This window comes from Petaurus breviceps, unplaced genomic scaffold (assembly GCF_028583685.1).
Source record: "Petaurus breviceps papuanus isolate PSGF00001 unplaced genomic scaffold, PetGlider_PUasm1.0 90591, whole genome shotgun sequence".
Lineage (NCBI taxonomy): Eukaryota > Metazoa > Chordata > Mammalia > Diprotodontia > Petauridae > Petaurus > Petaurus breviceps.
In genome coordinates, this window is record NW_027187280.1 from 2,558,746 (window position 1) to 2,578,322 (window position 19,577).

General features: G+C 36.8%; 1 protein-coding gene across 1 annotated transcript in view; it reads left to right on the plus strand.

The window, feature by feature from the left end:
- The window catches only part of DHX35 (DEAH-box helicase 35), a 65,816-nt gene that overhangs the window by 35,150 nt on the left and 11,089 nt on the right, over positions 1–19,577 (plus strand). Inside the window, exons 13-18 of the mRNA XM_069063559.1 lie at positions 1,072–1,196; positions 2,918–2,972; positions 9,405–9,500; positions 11,276–11,370; positions 12,659–12,736; positions 14,880–15,009. Coding sequence (XP_068919660.1) covers positions 1,072–1,196; positions 2,918–2,972; positions 9,405–9,500; positions 11,276–11,370; positions 12,659–12,736; positions 14,880–15,009 — 579 coding nt within the window. The remainder of the gene's footprint in view (positions 1–1,071; positions 1,197–2,917; positions 2,973–9,404; positions 9,501–11,275; positions 11,371–12,658; positions 12,737–14,879; positions 15,010–19,577) is intronic.

Consider the following 19,577-nt stretch of genomic DNA (forward strand, 5'->3'; position numbering starts at 1 on the left):
TTAATGATCCCTCAGTTACCAAATATATATATATCCCTTCTCATTTTGTGAATTTTACCCTTTTTAGAAACAAGAGTTATATGCAAATGAGCTAAGGGGCCATGATATCCTGTAGCTTCAAAGTCTTCAGCAGTCTTCCCCCATTTTGTATTTTGAACTTTCTTTTTACTCATATTTAATAAATAAAAGTTCTTTCTCTGGCCCTTTAAATCATGAAACTATTTTCATATAAGTGACATAGCTACATAATTCACACAGTTTGAGTCATTATATTTATGCTACAGATGATTCTCTGTCTAAATCTATTTGGAAACTGTTTCTTCATACACATATTTTAACAATTTTTATTAAGCAAAAGTTCATCTCTTTCTTTTAGGCATCAAAATGTCCATCTCTACCAGCATTATCTTATATCCTTTAACACTTGATATAACTATCTTTATGTAAAAATACTTTTCTGTCTCTTTCACCAGTTTAAGGAACTATATAGTATATTTTCATGATCTGCTGCTGAACCAGTTCTCAACTCTGGCCACCTTCATTTTCTGTTCCTAGTTTTGCTGGAGAAAGTAATAAAATCATACTGATAAGGTCCATTAAAATTCATCCCTTACTAATTTTAGCTAGGTCTACCTTTTTGCTTGCTGATTACTTATTTCTGAAATGAAGGTATTGAACTAGATGATCTTTTAAGTACCTTATTTCTCTGAATCTATGTTCTTGTGTGCTTCTGTAAGATGTTTCTCCATAGTTAACTGTGATATCTGTGCTCATGATGCTATCTCTTACTATTTACTAACCCTCATCAGTAGTTCAGGCAGATGTGGTATGGTAGAATCCTGAATCTCTAGTCAGGAAACCAGCTCTGACAATTAATAGCTCTGTGACTCTAACCAAATCACTTAAACTCCTTGACCCTCAGTTTCCAGCATGTAACATGAGAATAATACTACCTTTCTCATTAATTGTGGGGAAAGTGGTTTGTTAACATTAAGGCGCTATAAACTAGTGAAGTTATTGATGTTATGATTGTGAAGCTTAATTCCAGGAGTTTTTCTTTCCTGTCCTCAGAGGAAGACTTTGAAAAGTTGCCTCAATCCACTGTGCCTGAGATGCAGCGTAGTAACCTGGCACCTGTCATCTTGCAGCTAAAAGCACTAGGAATCGACAATGTCCTCAGGTTCCACTTCATGTCTGTAAGTCCTGTCTTGTTTTGAGCTCCCTCTACTGGGCGAAAAAGTGGAGCTAATAATCTAGCATCTAGTTTTCTAAGATTGATTGCCGTGTGTAGCAATTGAGAATCACTGAAGAGGTGATTTCTTTGTAGTTTCACATTTAGAATGAATGAAAACAACCCTCTTTTCCATTTGCCCTTTGTAACATAGTTTGTTATCATAGAACTTCAAAAATACAGAGGTCAAATCATGCTCCCTTAAACTAAATTAAGATGAGTGTGAATCCTATTTCCCAGTATAAGCAGTATAAAGGTTCCATAGTAGAGCAGCTTTTAGGTAATAAATGTACAAAATCCTATGTAACAATTTAGGCCATTTATAGCAAGAAAAACTCTTTCATGTGCCATGAAAGGGAGTCAGGCTGCTTCAGGTAGGAATATTGTAGTAGTTTTTATTGTTTTTGTTTTTGCTTTTTGGAGTACAATTGGGGTTAAGTGACTTGCCCAAGGCCACATGGCTAGTCTTTTTGTGTGTGTGTGTGTGTTAAGTGTCTGAGGCCGGATCTGAACCCAGGTCCTCCTGACTTCGGGGCTGGTGCTCTATTCACTGCACCACCTAGCCGCCCCTATCTTAGTAGTTTTTAAAAATGAAAAATGCAACTTTTGTTTTAAACATTAGTTTCTGTAGTTTCATTAGTCATAGATCATTCATTTTTCAGAATCCTTTTATAGCAGATTATAAAATCAGTGTGACATGTACAGTTGAAGCATATTTGGAAAAGACATTAAAGACCTGTGTTCTATTTCATGTGACTATTATTACCTAATTAATTCTGTGTATTTGGTCAAGTCACATAATTTCTGTCTTCGTCAACTTACTTTTTTGTCTAATGAGTATGATACTTGTTTTCTCCCTACCTTATTAGAAATACTGTGAAGCTTAGATGAAATAAGGGCATGTAGAAAGTGTTTTGTGAAAGTGTTTGAGGGGTGGCCAGGTGTCTCGGTGAGTGAGAGCACCGGCTCCAGTGTCGGGATGACCTGGGGATCAAATCTGGGCTCAGATACTCAGCACCACACCCAGAAATAACTGGCCGTATAACCTTGAGCAAGCTACTTAACCCCGATTGCTTAAAAAAAAAAAAGTGTTTGCAAATATAAAGTTGTGATATTGTTTTTGTGACTACTTTTACATTAAATTTTAAAAAATCTTTAAAATTGTGAACTTAAGATCCAATAGTAAAAAGAAACAAACATGAAAAAGAGTAACATCTTACCCTAGACTTTTTGTGTAGAACCAAACAAATGAGCAAATAACAAAGAAGTCAAGAAAATGTTTCATTCTGTCTCATTATAGACTTACTCAAAGTTTTGCTACTTTTTGACCTTGTCCTTTTTTCCTTTACTTTTTTTTAATGTGACTATAAAACAAAAATAGAGAATTTTAAGAAACTGAGAGACTAGACAGAATCAGAAAATAGAAACTGGATTAAAGTTAACACTTTCCTCAAAATCAGAACTGTATAATAATCCTCTGTCAGAAATAAGAATATAAATGTCTATTCTTGGACATCATCTAATTGGTCCCTATTCATGAGGGATGGAGAACTCTGGTGTGCTGTGTTTTAGGAATATGGAAAAGTTGTACAGAATAGATACACAGGAATTCAGGAAGGAAATCTTTATAGTTTCACAGCAGTGGTCCCAGAAGAGTTTAATTTAAACTTAATTTTTTTTTTACAGCCTCCTCCAGCACAGTCTATGGTTCAGGCTTTGGAACTACTCTATGCTTTGGGAGGTGAGCATATTTTTCTCTTATTGTGTTTTTACTTATGATAGCCTTATAAGTGGATAGTAGACTAATTCAAGTAGTAGTACACTGCTATTTGTGATATTAAAAGAATAGGAAGAAGGGTTTGAGCCTTCATAGAAGATAACATGGGAAAACAGGCAAAGATTTACAGTATAAAAAATTATGGAAGGTCTTTGATCCATGTCAGTGGAGCATGCACACTGATGAAACTGTGAATCTCTCAGAGGATCCAAATACACTGACAAAAAATGAGGAAGTTGGGACAGCTAGGTGGCACAGTGAATAGAGCACTGGCCCTAGAGTCAGGAGGACCTGAGTTCAAATCCGGCCTCAGACACTTACCACAAAAACTAGCCTTGTGACCTTGGGCAAGTCACTTAACCCCAACTGCCCTCCAAAAAGCAAAAAAAAAAAATGAGGAAGTCCCTTTTATAGGATATATTTTGTTTCATTAAGCTAACTAGATCATTAAATACTAGTTTCTTCTACAGGCATGTCCTTATTCCATTACGTGGAAATACACACTTATAAAAAAGAAGAAATTATACTCATCATTTTGATAATATCTAATGTCATACTGTATATCAGCACAGGTATAAATTGTTAGGAAGAGTCATGCAAAATCAAGCTATTTAGGTAGAATAGATCTTAGAATAGGTTAGGTTTTTCCAGGGGATATTCATCTCAGAATAGAGAGAAAGCCGCAGTCTGAATTTAAAGTAGAAGAAAATACACATATTTTCCTTTTTTAGTGACTCTGGTTCTAAGGGACTGTATTATACTGGATTGTATTAAACTTATTTAAAATCATATTTTGACTTATTTTAAGCATTAATACTAATTATAGGATAAAATTGTCATTGTTTTTTACTTTTATAGCTATAGAGAATTTGTTAACTTTCATTTATCAAAGTTCATGAATGAAAGAAAAATGTAAGAAGCATTCCTTATATGATTACTAATAAACTTATGAAATGCAAGAAATTATTTTAAAGGTTCACTTCTTTTGAATAACCATTTTTAAATGGCCATTATATGCACAGCACTATGCTAGTGTTTCTTGCATTTTATACGTTTATTAGGTTCTGTGTAAAGGAATACTCTTTACATTTGTCCTTTATTTGTAAACTTCATTTCCTCTCTGAAAGTTATTGAATTCACTCATTCACTCTCCAGCTAGTCAAAGTTTAAGGTAGGAAAAAACAAAAAAAAACCTTTTGATTGGTTTTAAACACTTTTAAAATCTTTAAATTCAGGGGTTGAGTTGTTTTGGGTCCAGGGACAAATGATCTTTTTAATAATGAAACTCTCAAGACGATAGGATATAGACCATTAGGAGAGTTCATTATTTACCTATTTGATCCTCAATACTTAATGTTTTCCTTTTAAACAGGCCACTTTCACCAACATAAAAGAGATGAGTCACTTTAGAGTTTTGTTTGAATTATCTGGGTAATTGTGATTGCTTACTAGTGTGTAAGCATCTATCAATAGAGTATTGATTCAGTTTCATATTTACTTTGGTTGTAGACCAAAACAGGATGTAAAACAATCAGCTAATAACCAAAGAATCCTATTTGTAATCATCTTACAAATTGCTCCATGGCCAGTGATGATTTATGGTCCCTTACTTATTGTTTGTCACTTATTTTATTCTGGGTTTCTTCAGTTTTAAATCAAAATAGGATTTTTGAAATGCTTAGCTTTGCCATTTTCACCAGGATTTTTTTTTAAGCAGTTGGGGTTAAGTAACTTGTTCAAGGTTACATGGCCAGTTATTTCTGGGTGTGGTACTACGTATCAGAGCTCAGATTCGATCCCAGGTTATCCCGACTCTGGGGCTGGTGCTCTTACTCACTGTGCCACCTGGCCACCCCTTCAACTAGATTTTTGACAGTCAAATTAACTTTAATTTTAGCCCAAGAGTAAACACAGACATTAAAATTTTTTGAGTCAGAGTTTGGGATAATTTGTATAGTACATGCAGTTATGTATTAACTCTTAATTATCTGTTTAAGTCCCCAGTGGCATATATTTTGAACTATCATTTCTATTTTGATTTTTTTAATGTGATTTTTAAATATTTGTATTGATGTTTTTTATTTTTATATCACCTTGATTTTCAAATATGTATCTCTCTTATCAACTCACAAGAAAGCCATCTCTTATAACAAAGGATTAAAAAGTAAAAGAGGAAAAATTGTTTGGCAAAACAAACTAATACTTCACTTGAGTCTGTTGATATATATGCAGTGCCTTTACCTATAGTTTTCTTCTTTTGCAAATAAAGGGAGACAGAAATGGGTGTATTGATAAGTGTTTAACAGTATAGCAGCAAGCACCCCAGTGTCCCCAGGGTGGCTGCCAACACAGGTTCTTAGATCTGCTTTTCTAAAGGAAAGCAACTCAGAATGGGTTAACAAGCTTACTTTAATCAATCAAACATCATTTACCTAGTTCAGGGGAAAAAGGTCAGCACCCCGAACTTCAGAGTATACAGACAGAAATATTTCAAGCAGACAGGCTTCCAAACTGTCCGGCCATTACATCCATACCAAATCATAGTTACCAGAGTGTGAAACATCAACATCTGGGTTTTTCAAAGCTGGGAGGCTCGATGGCTGCCCAGAGTCTCATCTGGTCAAATCACACAACACTTCTCAAAGTGAGCCCCAAAGCAAAGCCTTACATCAGGGCTTATATAGCCTTCTCCTGGCTCAGAGAATGTAACAACCTTCTTGACCCACTGCCCAATCACAAAGTATCTCCAGAGAAACAAGCCTCCCACCACAGGCTCCAGGTGCACTTAAGCCTAGGGGCAGGGAAGATCTTAAAAATTTACATTCCTATAACATATAACAAACAGCCAGAATTACAGAAAAAAAAATTACCCATGACACTTTTAAATTTAATTCATATTATTAATACTTTCTCCATCACTTTCTTAAGTCTAGACAATGAACAAAACAATAAATCAAGCCCTGATAATGTAGCATTTGCTGATTTCTGAGGTGTAAATGCACTCCCTGAAAATTTAGCAATCCTTTCTTATGAACTAGTTTGAGCTGGCCTCAGCCCCCATGCTCTTCAAATGAGGTACATTTTTTCATCTTTCTGTCTGGGCAAAACTTGGTCATTATAATTACAGTGTTCAGTTTCATTTTTATGTTCATTCTATTTACATTTTTGTAATCATTGTGTATTTTGTTTTATTCATTTTATTCGACTTCAGTTTTACATCAGTGCTTGTCTTCTCATGCTTCTCTGAATTCTTCAAGTTTATCATTTTTTAATGGCACATATTCACAACCATACTATAGTTTGTTTAACTGTTTCTCAGATGATGGGCATCAACATTTCCTCCCCATTCTTAACCACTTCAAAACCAGTGCAATGAATATTTTGGTAGTATTAATATGTGACCTTTCTGTTTTTTACATCCTCACATAGTAGTAGGATGTCTCTGTTATAGGGTATTATCATTTAAGGCATTTTAATCCTTGACCCACTTGCCACCTAAATTCCAACTAGTAGGACCAGAGCCCTTTTTCTCCCCATTCCTAATCCCTACTCCCCAGTTCCCCTTGAGTGCCAGAAGGTACAGTAAAGCAGTTACTGCAAAGAGCCCTTCCCTCCAGTCTCATCCATTGCCCCCTTCCATTTTTCCTTCCCAAGAGGGACTGTGACCTCTTATTCCCAGCCCCACAAACCCTTACTTCTTTCTAACCCTCTGCCCCAGTCCCTGAATCTTCTTAATTGTGACCTGAGCCCCTCTAAGCCATTTCTCTCACTTTCTTCTAGGACCATTTATGCCACTTTGCTGAGCAGTGAGTCACCATCTATAATCCTTTCAGCAGGATAGAATTACCTGGCATTACCCTTTATTCTGCTGCTATGCCCGCCACACCCATAGGCATTGCCTTCTAACCTGTCGCTGAACCTTTCTGTGTGTATTATCCCTCTCAATTACAATTTGAGTTCATTGATAGTGGGGACTGTCTTACTTTTGTATTTGTATCCCTAGTGTTTTAGCAACGTGCCTGGCAAATAGTAAACACTTAATAAATGCTTTTTCACTCATTCATTCATTCTATTAGCATAATTCCAAATTGTTCTCCAGAATGACTGGACCAATTCACAGCTTCACCAATGTTAGTATTCCTGTTTTTCTGTAGCCTTTCCTACATGGAAGAATGTGTTTTTAGTTGGCCAAAAAACATTTATTAAACACCTACTGTGTGCCAAGCACTTTACTAAGTGTTTTTTGACAAAAAAAGTCAAAAGATACTCTCTGCCCTCAAGTAGCTTACAGTCTAATAGGGGACACAAGATGCAAACAACTATGTATAATCAAGCTGTATGCAGGAAAATGTGAAATAATCAGCAAAAGGAGGGCATAGAATTAAAGGAGATAATGAAAGAACTCTTTCAAAGAACTCTTAGTCACTTCTCTCATTTTACATATAAGGAAACAGTACGTAGGGGTTAAGTGACATATACAAGATCATACAACTAGTTAATAATAACTGAGGTTTTACTATGCTTTTTTTAGAGTATGAAGGTGATATTTATGGATTGCCACAAGTAGGCCAATGCCCTTTGGATGGTTTTAATGTTTGTATGAAGAGATTTGTTTTGATCCATTCATATTGCCATATGAATTCCCATCATACCCAGCTATGGTCAGGGAATCATGACTTTGCCTCAGATCTCTAATCTCATTGTATTTTAATTTACTACTGCCACTAGCCAGAGTAATGGCAATACTCTTTCTTTTTTAAAAATAGATTTTTATTAATAACATTTGTTTTTACATTGCCTAGACTTCCCCTTCCCAGAGTGCTATCTCATAAAAATTTTTTTAAAAAGAGGAAGAGAGAAAATAATTAGCCAAACCACTCAATATATTGAAAAGAAAAATCTGACATTATATGCAATGTTCCATATCATTGATCCTCTGCAAACAAGTAGGAAGAAGAGATGTCTTCTCATGTTTCTTCTTTGGGGCCTAAGCTTGTTGTTTTAAGTTTTGCATCATTAAATTTTGATTGTTTTGTCATGGTTATTCTTTTACGTTGTTGTAATCATTATGTGTATTGTTTTCCTGGATCTACTTACTTCACTCTGCATCTGTTCATATAAGTCTTAGTATGCTTATGCTTCTCTGTATTCATCATATTCATTGTTTCTCACAGGTATAGTAATATTCATGTTCATGCACCATAATTAGTTTAGCCATTCCCCATTTAATGGGCATCTACTTTGTTTTCAGTTCTTTCCCATAAAAAGTGCTATTATAAATATTTTGGCATATATAGAACCTTTCTTTTTGTTGGTGACCTCCTTTGGGTATATACCTAGGAGTGAAATCTCTGGGTCAAAGGTTTTGGACATTTTAGATCCTTTTCTTTTTCTTATTCTTGGTACTATACCTTTTTTTTAGCCTTCTCCCAAAAGTACAACATATAAACATTGATAAGTCATAAAAACCTATAAATGAGGAGAAGATTTATGTACTTGGGAGTATTTATAGTTACTGCTTAAAGAAATCAGCATATTTATCCAGTTCTTTTCTTATCTATCTTTTCCTTTCTTACCCTGTATGACCATAATCCCTACTTCACTGTTGTCTCTTTTAAATGACTCCTTGCTCCTTCATTCCAACAGAGAAGGGCTTCTTTCGACTTTGTAGCCCTGGTACATGGTATTCACTAGAGCCACTACTGTCCTCATTCTTTCTTCAGTTCATGCTGACCACTCTTCCCTTCTATCTTAGTCCTTGATATCCTTTCCAGTACTTTCTATTGCTGATTTCTAGCGCCTTTATTTTGGTTTTCCCATAGACCTGTGATATCATACCTAGTCCCAAAGGCAGGCCCATCTATATCTTTCAGTTGCATATAAGACATTTTATTCTGAAGTAATATAACCTTACTTAATTAGAATGCTGTGCCTAGGTCCTCACTTCAGCAGCCTGAAGGTCCAAGTTATTCTTATTTCATTTTTATGATTGCTTAGGGTATATGTTGAAATATACCTACTTATAAAATCACAAAATTTGGAGTTAGAAGGGACCTTCATAATCACCTAATCCAACTCATACATGAAGAGAAATTCCTTCTGTATCATACCTGACAGGTAGTTATCTGGCCTGAGGAGAGGGGTCATTTTTTTTTCATTGATGGCACATATGGAGGATACAATTCTCCTGCAATATTCTTTATAAAAATTACCTCCAAGACTATAAATGAATAATCAGTTTGTTTTAACTAGTCATGCAGCATTCAATTTAGCAAACATTGCTTCCACATTCAATGGTATTCTTTGTTCAATATATTCCATAAATGTTCTTTTCTTTGCTTTTTTTTCAAAACAGAAACCCATACTCATTAATTTATAATTCCATTCTTTTGGCAGGTTTAGACAAACACTGTCACCTAACTGAACCTCTTGGCATGAGAATAGCAGAGTTTCCTTTGAATCCCATGTTTGCAAAGATGTTGCTAGAATCAGGTAGGAATAAACAAATAGCTATTATTCATTTTAGTTTGTGAAAGAAATTTTTTTATCCCCATTTACTATTATAGACTTGAAAATTAAGGAATTCTAAAAAAAAAAAAGAAAATTAAGGAATTCTAAATTGTGACATAGGATGTCAGGTAAGAAATCACATTCATATTACTAAGAGGTATTTAGCCTAAACTTGAGTGATTTGAGAAATATCTGTTCTAGTCCTAATCTTGGAAATTGTATGAGGTTATATACTAGTCAGATGAGAGAATGCTCAGTCTCTCTTTACAGATTTTTTAATTTTAAGGGCAAAAATTAATTTGATTAAAAAAATTATAATGTGAACATTTTTAGTTAGTAGTCAGTAAACATTTATTAAGCACCTACTGTGTGCCTGCAACTGTGCTAAATGCATAAGTTTGTATAAGAAAAAAAAGATAGCCTTTGCTCTCAAGGAATTTACAATCTAATGGGGTAAGAAAAATATACAAAAGGAAGCTGAAAAGGAGCATGGAAGAATGTACCTGGTATGGAGTCATGATGTTCGTGGAATTAAAACCAAGCAGATCAGCTAATGGACAATGAAAGGTTAGCTAAAATTTCTGACCCTTCTGTAAAGGAAGACTTTGGGAGGAATTTTTCTGACTATAAACTATTTTTTCTATTCCTTGATAGAGAAAGGTATTTCTTCTTATTAACAACACAATTCTCAGATCCTGAAGACATAAACCTGAGTACAGTGAGAGGCTAATTAAGCATATTTTGAGTCTTGGGACAACTGACAAAGCCTTCCTCTTAAGCTGCTGCGTTTTGGGAGGCAAGATTAAGTGTGGCATAACTAAAGCCATTCTAACTTATCATTTCTGAGGCAAATGGCAAAGGTTTGTGAAGCTGATGAAAACTGAGAAGGGACCCCATCAGTATACCATTAATTTTTTCCCCTTTAAATGCTCCTCTCAACTTCTGTTTTCCACAGACTTTGCCCCCAGGGTACAGCACTTTTCCAGATAGTTGGGGTGATTTTCTGATCCTGTGGAATGTCTGTGACTGGCTTGTAGAGCTTTGGAGGACTTGGTTAGGTAGGGAGGAAAGTGCAGAGTGGAGAGAACAATGGACTCATTGTTGAAATGCTTGGATTTGAGTCCCAGCTCTGCCACTTATTCACACTATGACCTTGGGCAAGTCATTTCACCCTTCTAGACCTCAGTTTCCTCACTTGTTAATGCAGGTTTGTCTAAGTAATCTCTGAAGTAATTTCTAGCTTTTAATATTCTGTGATTTCAAGTGAGTCTCTACTTGGAGGGTGGATGTTTCAAAACAGAAGCTAATGGTCTCAAAAAATCACAAGAACAAACAAAAGTGTCAATAGCCATGTGTTCCCTGCCTCTTTTCTTCCTCCTAATCCTACAGGCCAGGCTATGGAGTATCCCCATTGGTAGCAGGGAGAGAGAGCTTTGGAGCTAGAGGGAAACAACACCACGTAAAGGTGGATACCTATAGCCTGGACCTCTCCTACTTGGTTAATAGTCTAGCTGCTTTCTTATCAGAACCTCCATGTTGTCTTATAATGCATTTCTATAAATTTCTTAATGCCTGCCTTGCCTCTAGATTACAAATAATGCATTAAATATTGTAAGCATTTTTGCTTCATGTGTCATATTTTTGATACAAAAACAGTTTGCAACTTAATGAGTTAACAGTATAGTACCCAGAAGATTTAACCAAGTATTCTTTGAGAAATTTTATGCTATCAGTCAGGACTGCCACTTGTCTTACAGGAAATTTTGGCTGTTCTCAGGAGATTTTGAGCATTGCGGCCATGATGCAGATTCAGAATGTCTTTGTAATTCCACCAAATCAGAAAACTCAGGCTGTAAGTCCAACTTTTATATTAATTCTAAATGAATTTCAGCCAACTTGTTCAGTGTTGATTACATCATCAAAAGTTATTGAAGAGAAAGCACATCTTTCTACTTTTGGTCCATTTTTTTCTATCACTAGTCATAATCATTATTCTTTCACTATCACAACTTTTCAGCCTTAAGATAACCTTCCTCTCATTTCTATCCATCACTGCACATTTCCACTCTTATTGCCAAATCCTGCCACCCCTTCCTTCACAATTTCTTTTGTATGCAGTGTTTTATATCTATGTTGTCACAGACATCTGTCATCTATCATCTGTTTTTAAACTTTCTCATTCAGCTCCTCTGCTGAGTATATACTACTTTGACATTGTTGTCTTATCTAGAAATCACTTTGATCATTGCATTGATAGCTCTTACCTCAAGACCCTATGATTATTCATTGCATCTGTATGACATTGGAAGAGTCTTCTTCTCAGAGCCTCAATTTTCTCATCTGTAAAATGAGGATAATTATTCTTGCCCTACCTACCTCATAGGGTTTTGAGGAAAAAAAAATGATTTGCTAGCCTTTAAGTGTCATATAAATGTGAGTGTCCCATCATCACTTCCTAAGCCTCAGCTTGACCACTTCATTTATTTATGCCCTCCTAGATTGCAAGAACATTGTTTATCACTACATAGCCTAATATAGTACCATATGCAACAAAATCTTAACTCATTCCTTTCTTATAAATAAAACATAAAGTGGATAAAGTGGAATGTTGAGTAAACTTGTCTGAGAGGAATAAAGGAAGTAGGTAAAGTGATCTGAGAAGAGAGGTAGTCCAAGGTGTTTTGGTTTAAAAAAACACACAAACTCAAAATCCTTTGTAACAAAGAATTGAGTTTTTATGTGCTATCCTTAGAGAAATGGAAAGCCATAGTATGATTGCGAAGTATTAAGTATGGACAGAACTTTGGGCCAGTGTAGCTAGTAGCAACACTTAAAAACAGCTGAAGAGGGTGGAAATTCAGTGCTATATTAGATGACAGGTAAGAATTCTGGGCAGGACAAGTAGATTTTGATAGTATCTGCATGTAAAGTGGTAATTGAATCTATGGGATAGGTGACCATTGCCCAGGATCTTGGTGTATGGAGAGAGAAATTAGAGCAAGCATGGAGCCCTTGGGGGGAGGGGGGAAGTTTGATGTTGCTTCTCTAAAAGAGAAGACATAGAAGACAAGACAGTAGATGAGTAATAACTACATTATAGTTTATTTGCATAAAGATTTAAAATATTTTTCTTCTTTCAGATGCGGGAACACCGAAAATTTGCTGTGGAGGAGGGTGACCATCTTACTATGCTTAACGTATATGAAGCTTTTATCAAAGTAAGCTAGTTAAAGTGCTTAGCATATTGTTTTTGCTAGGTGAACACAAGTCCCTGAAGATAAAGTTTTATGAAGATAGTGGTGAAACTATGAACTATTTTTCTTATTTATTTTCATAGGAATATCTCCACAATCTCTGGCTAATTGGCCTCTTTGGTTCAGTTTTCTAATTATATTGTTGGTTAGAGTAGGAGAATCATTAACTTTAGACATGAATGAGTTAGTAAGCTAACTGTTCAGCATTCTCCAGGATTCTCAGTCCTCTTAATCTGGTCTTGCTACTAGTCTTGTGAAATGTCTCTAAATACCCATTAAGACTGTCAGTTACCTCCTGTTCTGAATGAGTGAGTGTGTGGATGAGTTTTTCAAGACTAAAACTTTAAAGTTTGGTATAGTGAGACTATCCAGGAAATTTTCACACATTGGCTGTTCCATTAAAACTTAGAGAACTTATAAAACTTTAACAAACATAAGGATTATATTTAGTGCAAGAATCCATGAGTACACATACATCTTATCAGTTCTGAATTATGTTTAATGTTATATGCTATAAATATAGCTGAATTCAAGTTATCATTGTAACTCATATTTAACCTGCTAAAGAAGTTACGCTATTGGACGACTTAAATTTCTGAGTCTGGATATAGACCTAAAAGAGATCATTTGATTTTTGAGATCTTTTAATTCAGTCTTCTCATGTTTTTAAGAGGACATTGAGACCCAACAAGGGGAATGGGCTTGCCTAAGTAGAACGAGGATAAAAATCCATGTCCTCTGACTCCAAGTTCAATGTTCCTTCCATAAAATCACACTGCCTTCTATTATGTAAGGAGTAGTGAGGGAAAAAATAGAGGCTAAGATTTTATGGATTTAAAAACAGTTCATTGGGGCAGCAAGGTGGTGCAGTGAATAGAACACCAGCCCTGAAGTCAGGAGGACCTGAGTTCAAATGTGACCTCAGACACTTGACATACTTACTAGCCATGTGATTTTGGGCAAGTCACAACCCCAATTGCCATACAAAAAAAAAAAAAGGCAAAAAAAAAATCCAATTCATTTCTAGAATGTGGCCTTATAAAAGATAAAACATTAAAATTAAATGTCACTGCATATTTAGAGAAGGTTAAGATCCAGTTAAGAAAAGACTTTCAGGAAAAAAAATTAATGTTTTAAAATCTAATGGATAAATTTTACACATTAAATTTTTTAAAGCATATGTCCAAAAAAGGATCTTGCTTTTCATAGTTTAAGCTAATATCTATAGCTTCTTATTGACGGTGGAATATAACTACAAGTGTAGCCCATTTTACGCAGTTAGGTATATTGCTTTCTAATATATTGAAAACTTCTATACAAATTGAGTTTTCATTAGTTAAATCATCTCCCCATTAATTTACATATAATTTTAGAGATGCATCCGTGAGCAAAAATTTTGCTTTAAAGCTGCACAAAAGTTTCAAGGTGCTTGTTTAAAGGGAAAATGATCACTTTTGGATAAAATAATAAGTAAGTTGACTGTAGTTTGATCTAGAATCAGGAAGACTCATCTTTCTGAATTCACATCGCTAGCAGTGTGATCCTAGGCAAGTCACTTAACCCTGCCTCAGTTTCCTCATTTGTAAAATGAACTGGAGAAGAAAATGTCAAACCAGTCCAGTATCTTTGTCAAGAAAACCCGAATGGGGTTATAAAGAATTGGACATGACTGAAATGACTAAACAGCACATTAAATAAGCAGGCACTTCCTTTTCATATGTATTCCACATGAATGCTATTGCTGTTTATTTTTTACAGCTTTCTCTTTGTCTGCAACTTCTCTTCTTCCACCTTCTCCCATTCCTTTTCCTCCTCACTGTTATCCATTCCCCTTCCTTCTGTCCCTGCCTGCCTTTCTCTTTCCCTCTTCCTCCCTCTCCTCTGCTCTCCCTCTTCTCTGCTCTGCTCGTCTCCTCCTCTCTCTTCTCTCTCTTCCTCCTCCCTCTGTCCCCTGTTCCCTTCCCCTTTCTTTCTCCTTCCTCCTTCTGTCCCTGCCTGCCTTTCTCTTTCCCTCTTCCTCCCCCTCTTCTGCTCTGCTCGTTTCCTCCTCTCCTCTTTCTTCCTCCTCCCTCTGTCCCCTGCTCCCTCCCCTTTCTTTGTCTTGCAGCACAGCAGGAATTCTCAGTGGTGTCAAGAGCATTTCCTTAACTACAAGGGGCTTACGAGGGCTGTGGCTGTGAGGGAGCAACTGAAGAAGCTTCTCGTCAAGTTTAAAATACCAAAGAGATCTAGTGAAGGTAAGAGCAGCCTGAGTTCTGTTTGTCTTGTTCTAAAGTTTTCTTTATAAATATCAGTGACACTGGAGTTTTAATTTAATGCTTTAAGGTTTACAAAAGGTCTTCACATTTCTGATCCTCATAACAACCTTGTGCAGGAGACACTACAGTCTTCCTCTCCTGTAATGAAGAAAGTCAAGTTCAAGAGGTTAGGTGACTCACCCCAGTCACAGTTATTAATGTCAGAGGTGCTGGCAAAGTTTTTCCCTTTCTATTCCACTGACTTCTCTTTCTTTCTAAGGGCAGATTTTTCCAGAGAGCAACTTGCAATCCTTATAACTGCAATTTTATTTTACAAGCTGTGGTTATAAATGACAAGTTGAATATGCAATAAGCTTTTGAATATCAAATTATGTTTTCCCATGACTATTTATTATGATTTCAGAGACAGATTTCCAAAGAAAAATTGATGGCTAACAAATTAACATCCACTAATATCCACTTCAGAGAACATTTGGTATGAATTTTATTTCCTCAGATGACCTCTACAAGAGGAGGTTAGATGGATGCTTTAGAAAATCTTTTTATGTTTATGAAAAGCACTGTCATTTATTCAGCAAAATGCAGAACACTAAATGCAAAATGAAGTTTTCATTTCTTAAAACCTTTTTAAAGAGCTGAATTTTCAGGTTTCTTTAGAATTTATTCAAATATGCATTAGTCTGATATCTTTTAGTGACTACTTGGATAAATAATTGGGATTTTAGATAATTGCAGTAGGATTCTTCAAAGAAAATGACCCCCTTGTATTGAAAATGAACCTTTGAAATCTTGATTGTATCTTATTGTTATTGGATTGATAGATGTAAGTGTTTGCAGTTGAAGAAAGGTGAAGTTGGGGCAATTTTCTTATGCTTCTATTTGTATGGGACTTAACCCAGCTCTTCTAGTGAATGTTGAACAATGCCCTGGTTCCAATCATTTGTAATGTATATACTTTTAAAAATAACTTTTTGTAGCCTATATGATGATTGTATACATCTATGTTCAAGGTAAGATTATAGACTTAGACATTGGAAAACCCTAGATATTTGTTTCTAAAATGTTTACTACTTTTCTGAAAGTTCTTCTCCTGTCTCCCCCTGTCTTTTCTCTTTCTTTCTCCTCCCTCTGTTCACTCTGGACTCTTCACTTTTATATACAGATTGTAATCATAAGAGTTGTTCTCATGTATTTTAACGTTTGCAGGCTGCAGTAGTATAAAATGAATATACTTTTTAGCATTAGGAAAACAAAGAAGAGAGTAAAGTTAATTGTTTCAAATAATGTTATTTTCTACAAATTTTGATAGGAAAATATGAAAAACTCCTTAAAAGAAAACTTCATAAATAAAGACTTTGCATGAGAGAAGGGAAAGATTGCACTATCAGGCACCAGAGGTATAATTGAATGGTTGAGTTCGAAAAGTTTAAGTTGTAAAATTTTAATAAATCTAGCCAAATCAAATTATTTAGTTCAGTGTTTACTTGAGCTGAACTCTGGTCATTTAGCTACATTTGTTTTTAAAAATTTTAGAGGTAGAGCCAAGATGACAGAGTAAAAGCAGGGACTTGCTTGAGCTCTTCCCCAACTCCCTCCAAATGCCTGTAAAAATGGCTCTAAACAAATTCTAGAGCAACAGAACCCTCAAAATGACAGAGTGAAACAAATTTCCAGCCCAAGACAACCTGGAAGGTCCACAGGATAGGTCTGTTGTGCTAGGTTGGGAGAGGTGCACAGATCACCACTGGCCATGCTGGCACAAAAAAGGGAGGAACAGGCCCTCAGGGCATTCAATCACTGGCAACTGTGGTGATTTCCAGACTTCTTAACCTACAAATGCCAAAGATGATTTAGAAGGTCAGTAGGCTAAGGTCTCTTGAACCTGAGAGAGGAGAACAGTTCAGCCCCAACCCTGGGGTTGTGGAGATGATGGTGGCAGTGGCTGCTTCCAGAGCTCTTGGCCCATAGACAGTTGGGGGATTGAGCTGCTGATCAGAGGGGGATTGCAGGGATCTCTTTGCTGGTGCTGAGGCAGGATTCTCTTGCTTTGCCCGTGCTTCATTCTAGGTTGCAGTACTGGGTGGTGGTCCTGGGGCGAGGAGGAGCATTGGTGTGGAAGAGCTTGTGGCTCATAGTTCCAAGGCAGAAAAGAGTGCTTGTGGTCACTCACAGACCAGAGCATAGTCCAGGAAATGAGTAAACACTTCTCCTTTGATCATGCAACCTTGGAAGAACTGAAAATTTACAGATCTCTAAAAGTATCTCTGAAAATAGCTGCACAAAACCCCTAAAGCATGGGACCATACACCCTCTAAACTTGAACCAAAGACCTACTTTAATAAAGAGCTAAATAGTCAGATAATTGCCTAGGAAAATGAGCAAGTAGCAGGAAAAAAATCAGACGATAGAATCTTACTTTGGTGACAAGGTAGATCAAAATATATAACCAGAAGAAGACAACAAAGTCAAAGCTCCTACATCCAAAGCCTCCAACAAAAATATGAATTGGTTGCAGATCATGGGAGAGCTCAAAAAGAATTTTGAAAATCAAGTAAGAGAAGTAGAGGAAAAAATGGGAAGAGAAATGAGAGTGATGCAAGAAAATCATGAAAGATGAGTCAGTAGCTTGCTAAAAGGAGACTCAGAAAAATGCTGAAGAAAATAACACCTCTAGGGGCGGCCAGGTGGCTCAGCGAGTAAGAGCACCGGCTCCAGTGTTGGGACGACCTGGAGATCGAATCCCAGGCTCAGACACTTAGCACCACACCCAGAAATAACTGGCCGTGTAACGTTGAGCAAGTTACTTAACCCCGATTGCTTAAAAAAAGAAAAGAAAAAGAAAATAACACCTCAAAAAATAGACCAGACCAAATGGCAAAAGAGATTCCAAAAAAGCCGATGAGGAGAATGCCTTAAAAGGCAGAATTGGTCAAATGAAAAAGAAGGTCCAAAAGCTCACTGAAGAAAATAATTCCTTAAAAATTAGAATGGAGCAAATGAAAGCTAATGACTTCATGAGAAATCAAGAAATTAAAAAACAATCAAAAGAATGAAAAAAATAGAAGAAAATGTGAACTATATCATTGGAAAAACAACTGTCCTGGAAAGATTCAGGAGAGAGAATTTTAAATTTATTGGACTACCTGAAAGCCATGATCAGAAGAAGAATCTAGACATCATCTTTCAAGAAATTATCAAGGAAAACTGCCCTGATATTCTAGAAGCAGAGGGGAAAATAGATATTGAAAAAATCCACTGATCACCTCCTGAAAGAGATCCCAAAAGGAAAACTCCTAGAAATATTGTAGCAAATCCCAGAGTTCCTAAGTCAAGGAGAAAATATTGTAAGCAGTCAGAAAGAAACAATTCAAATATTGTTGGAAACAAAATCAGGATAACACACAATTTAGCAGGTTCTGTATTAAGAGAGTGGAGGGCTTGGAATATGATATTCCAGAGGTCAAAGGAGCTAGGATTAAAGCCAAGAATCACCTACCCAGCAAAACTGAGTTTAATACTTTAGGGGAAAAAAACAGATATTCAATGAAATAGAGGACTTTCAAGCATTCTTTTTTTTTTTTTTTGCCTTTTTGGAGGTCAGTTGGGGTTAAGTAACTTGCCCAAAGTTACACCGCTAGTTTTTTTTTGTGTGTGTGTGGGTATTAAGTGTCTGAGGTCAGAACTGAACTCAGGTCCTCCTGACTCTGGAGCTGGTGCTTTACTCACTGCACCACCTAGCTGCCCCCCTTTCAAGCATTCTTGATGAAAAGACCAGAGCTGAATAGAAAATTTGTCTTTCAAATATGGAATCCAGAGAAGCAAAAAGGGGGGGGGGGGTGGTGGAGCCAAGATGGCAGAGTAGAAGCATGACCTTCCCGCAGCTCCAGCTTCCACCCTCCCCAATCCATGTAAAAAGGGGACTCTAAACAAACTTTGGAGATGCAGAACCCACAAAATGACACAGAGAAGCTAACCTCCCACTGAGGACAGCCCAGCAGGCCAGCAGGAATCCAGCGCAGCACTCTGGGAGCCGAGCCCAGCACCACGCCCAGGGAAAGCCTGACCAGCTGTGTCCAGAGGGATTCTAGAACAGCAGCAGCTGTGGCAGTTTCCAGATTTATCAACAAATAGATGTGAAGGCCAGTGCAGTCTGGACTTTGGGACCAGTAAGTGGGAGTGCGTGGCTTTTACCCCTGGGGTGAGAAGCCACTGAGACACAGCCAGCCAGCGCCAGTTGGCAGCTTCAGCTCCTGGCCTGCACAGTGTAGAGGGACCAAGCACCAGTCTGAGGGGTAATCGCTCTTGCTTTAACCTGCTTGGATCTGGATTGCAGTCTAGGGTGGAGGTCCTAGGGTATGTGTCCAGCTTGCCAGAGCGTGTGAGACCTCAGAGAGGGCACCCATCTAATACCTCAGGCAGCTGAGAAAACCCCAGTGTTTGGGATGAAAGCTCCCCTGTCTGGTGGCAGAGTCCTACTGTGGAAAAAAGCCCCAAAGTCAAGTAATTGAGTGGCAAAATGAGCAGGCAAAAGAAACAAAGCAGACAGA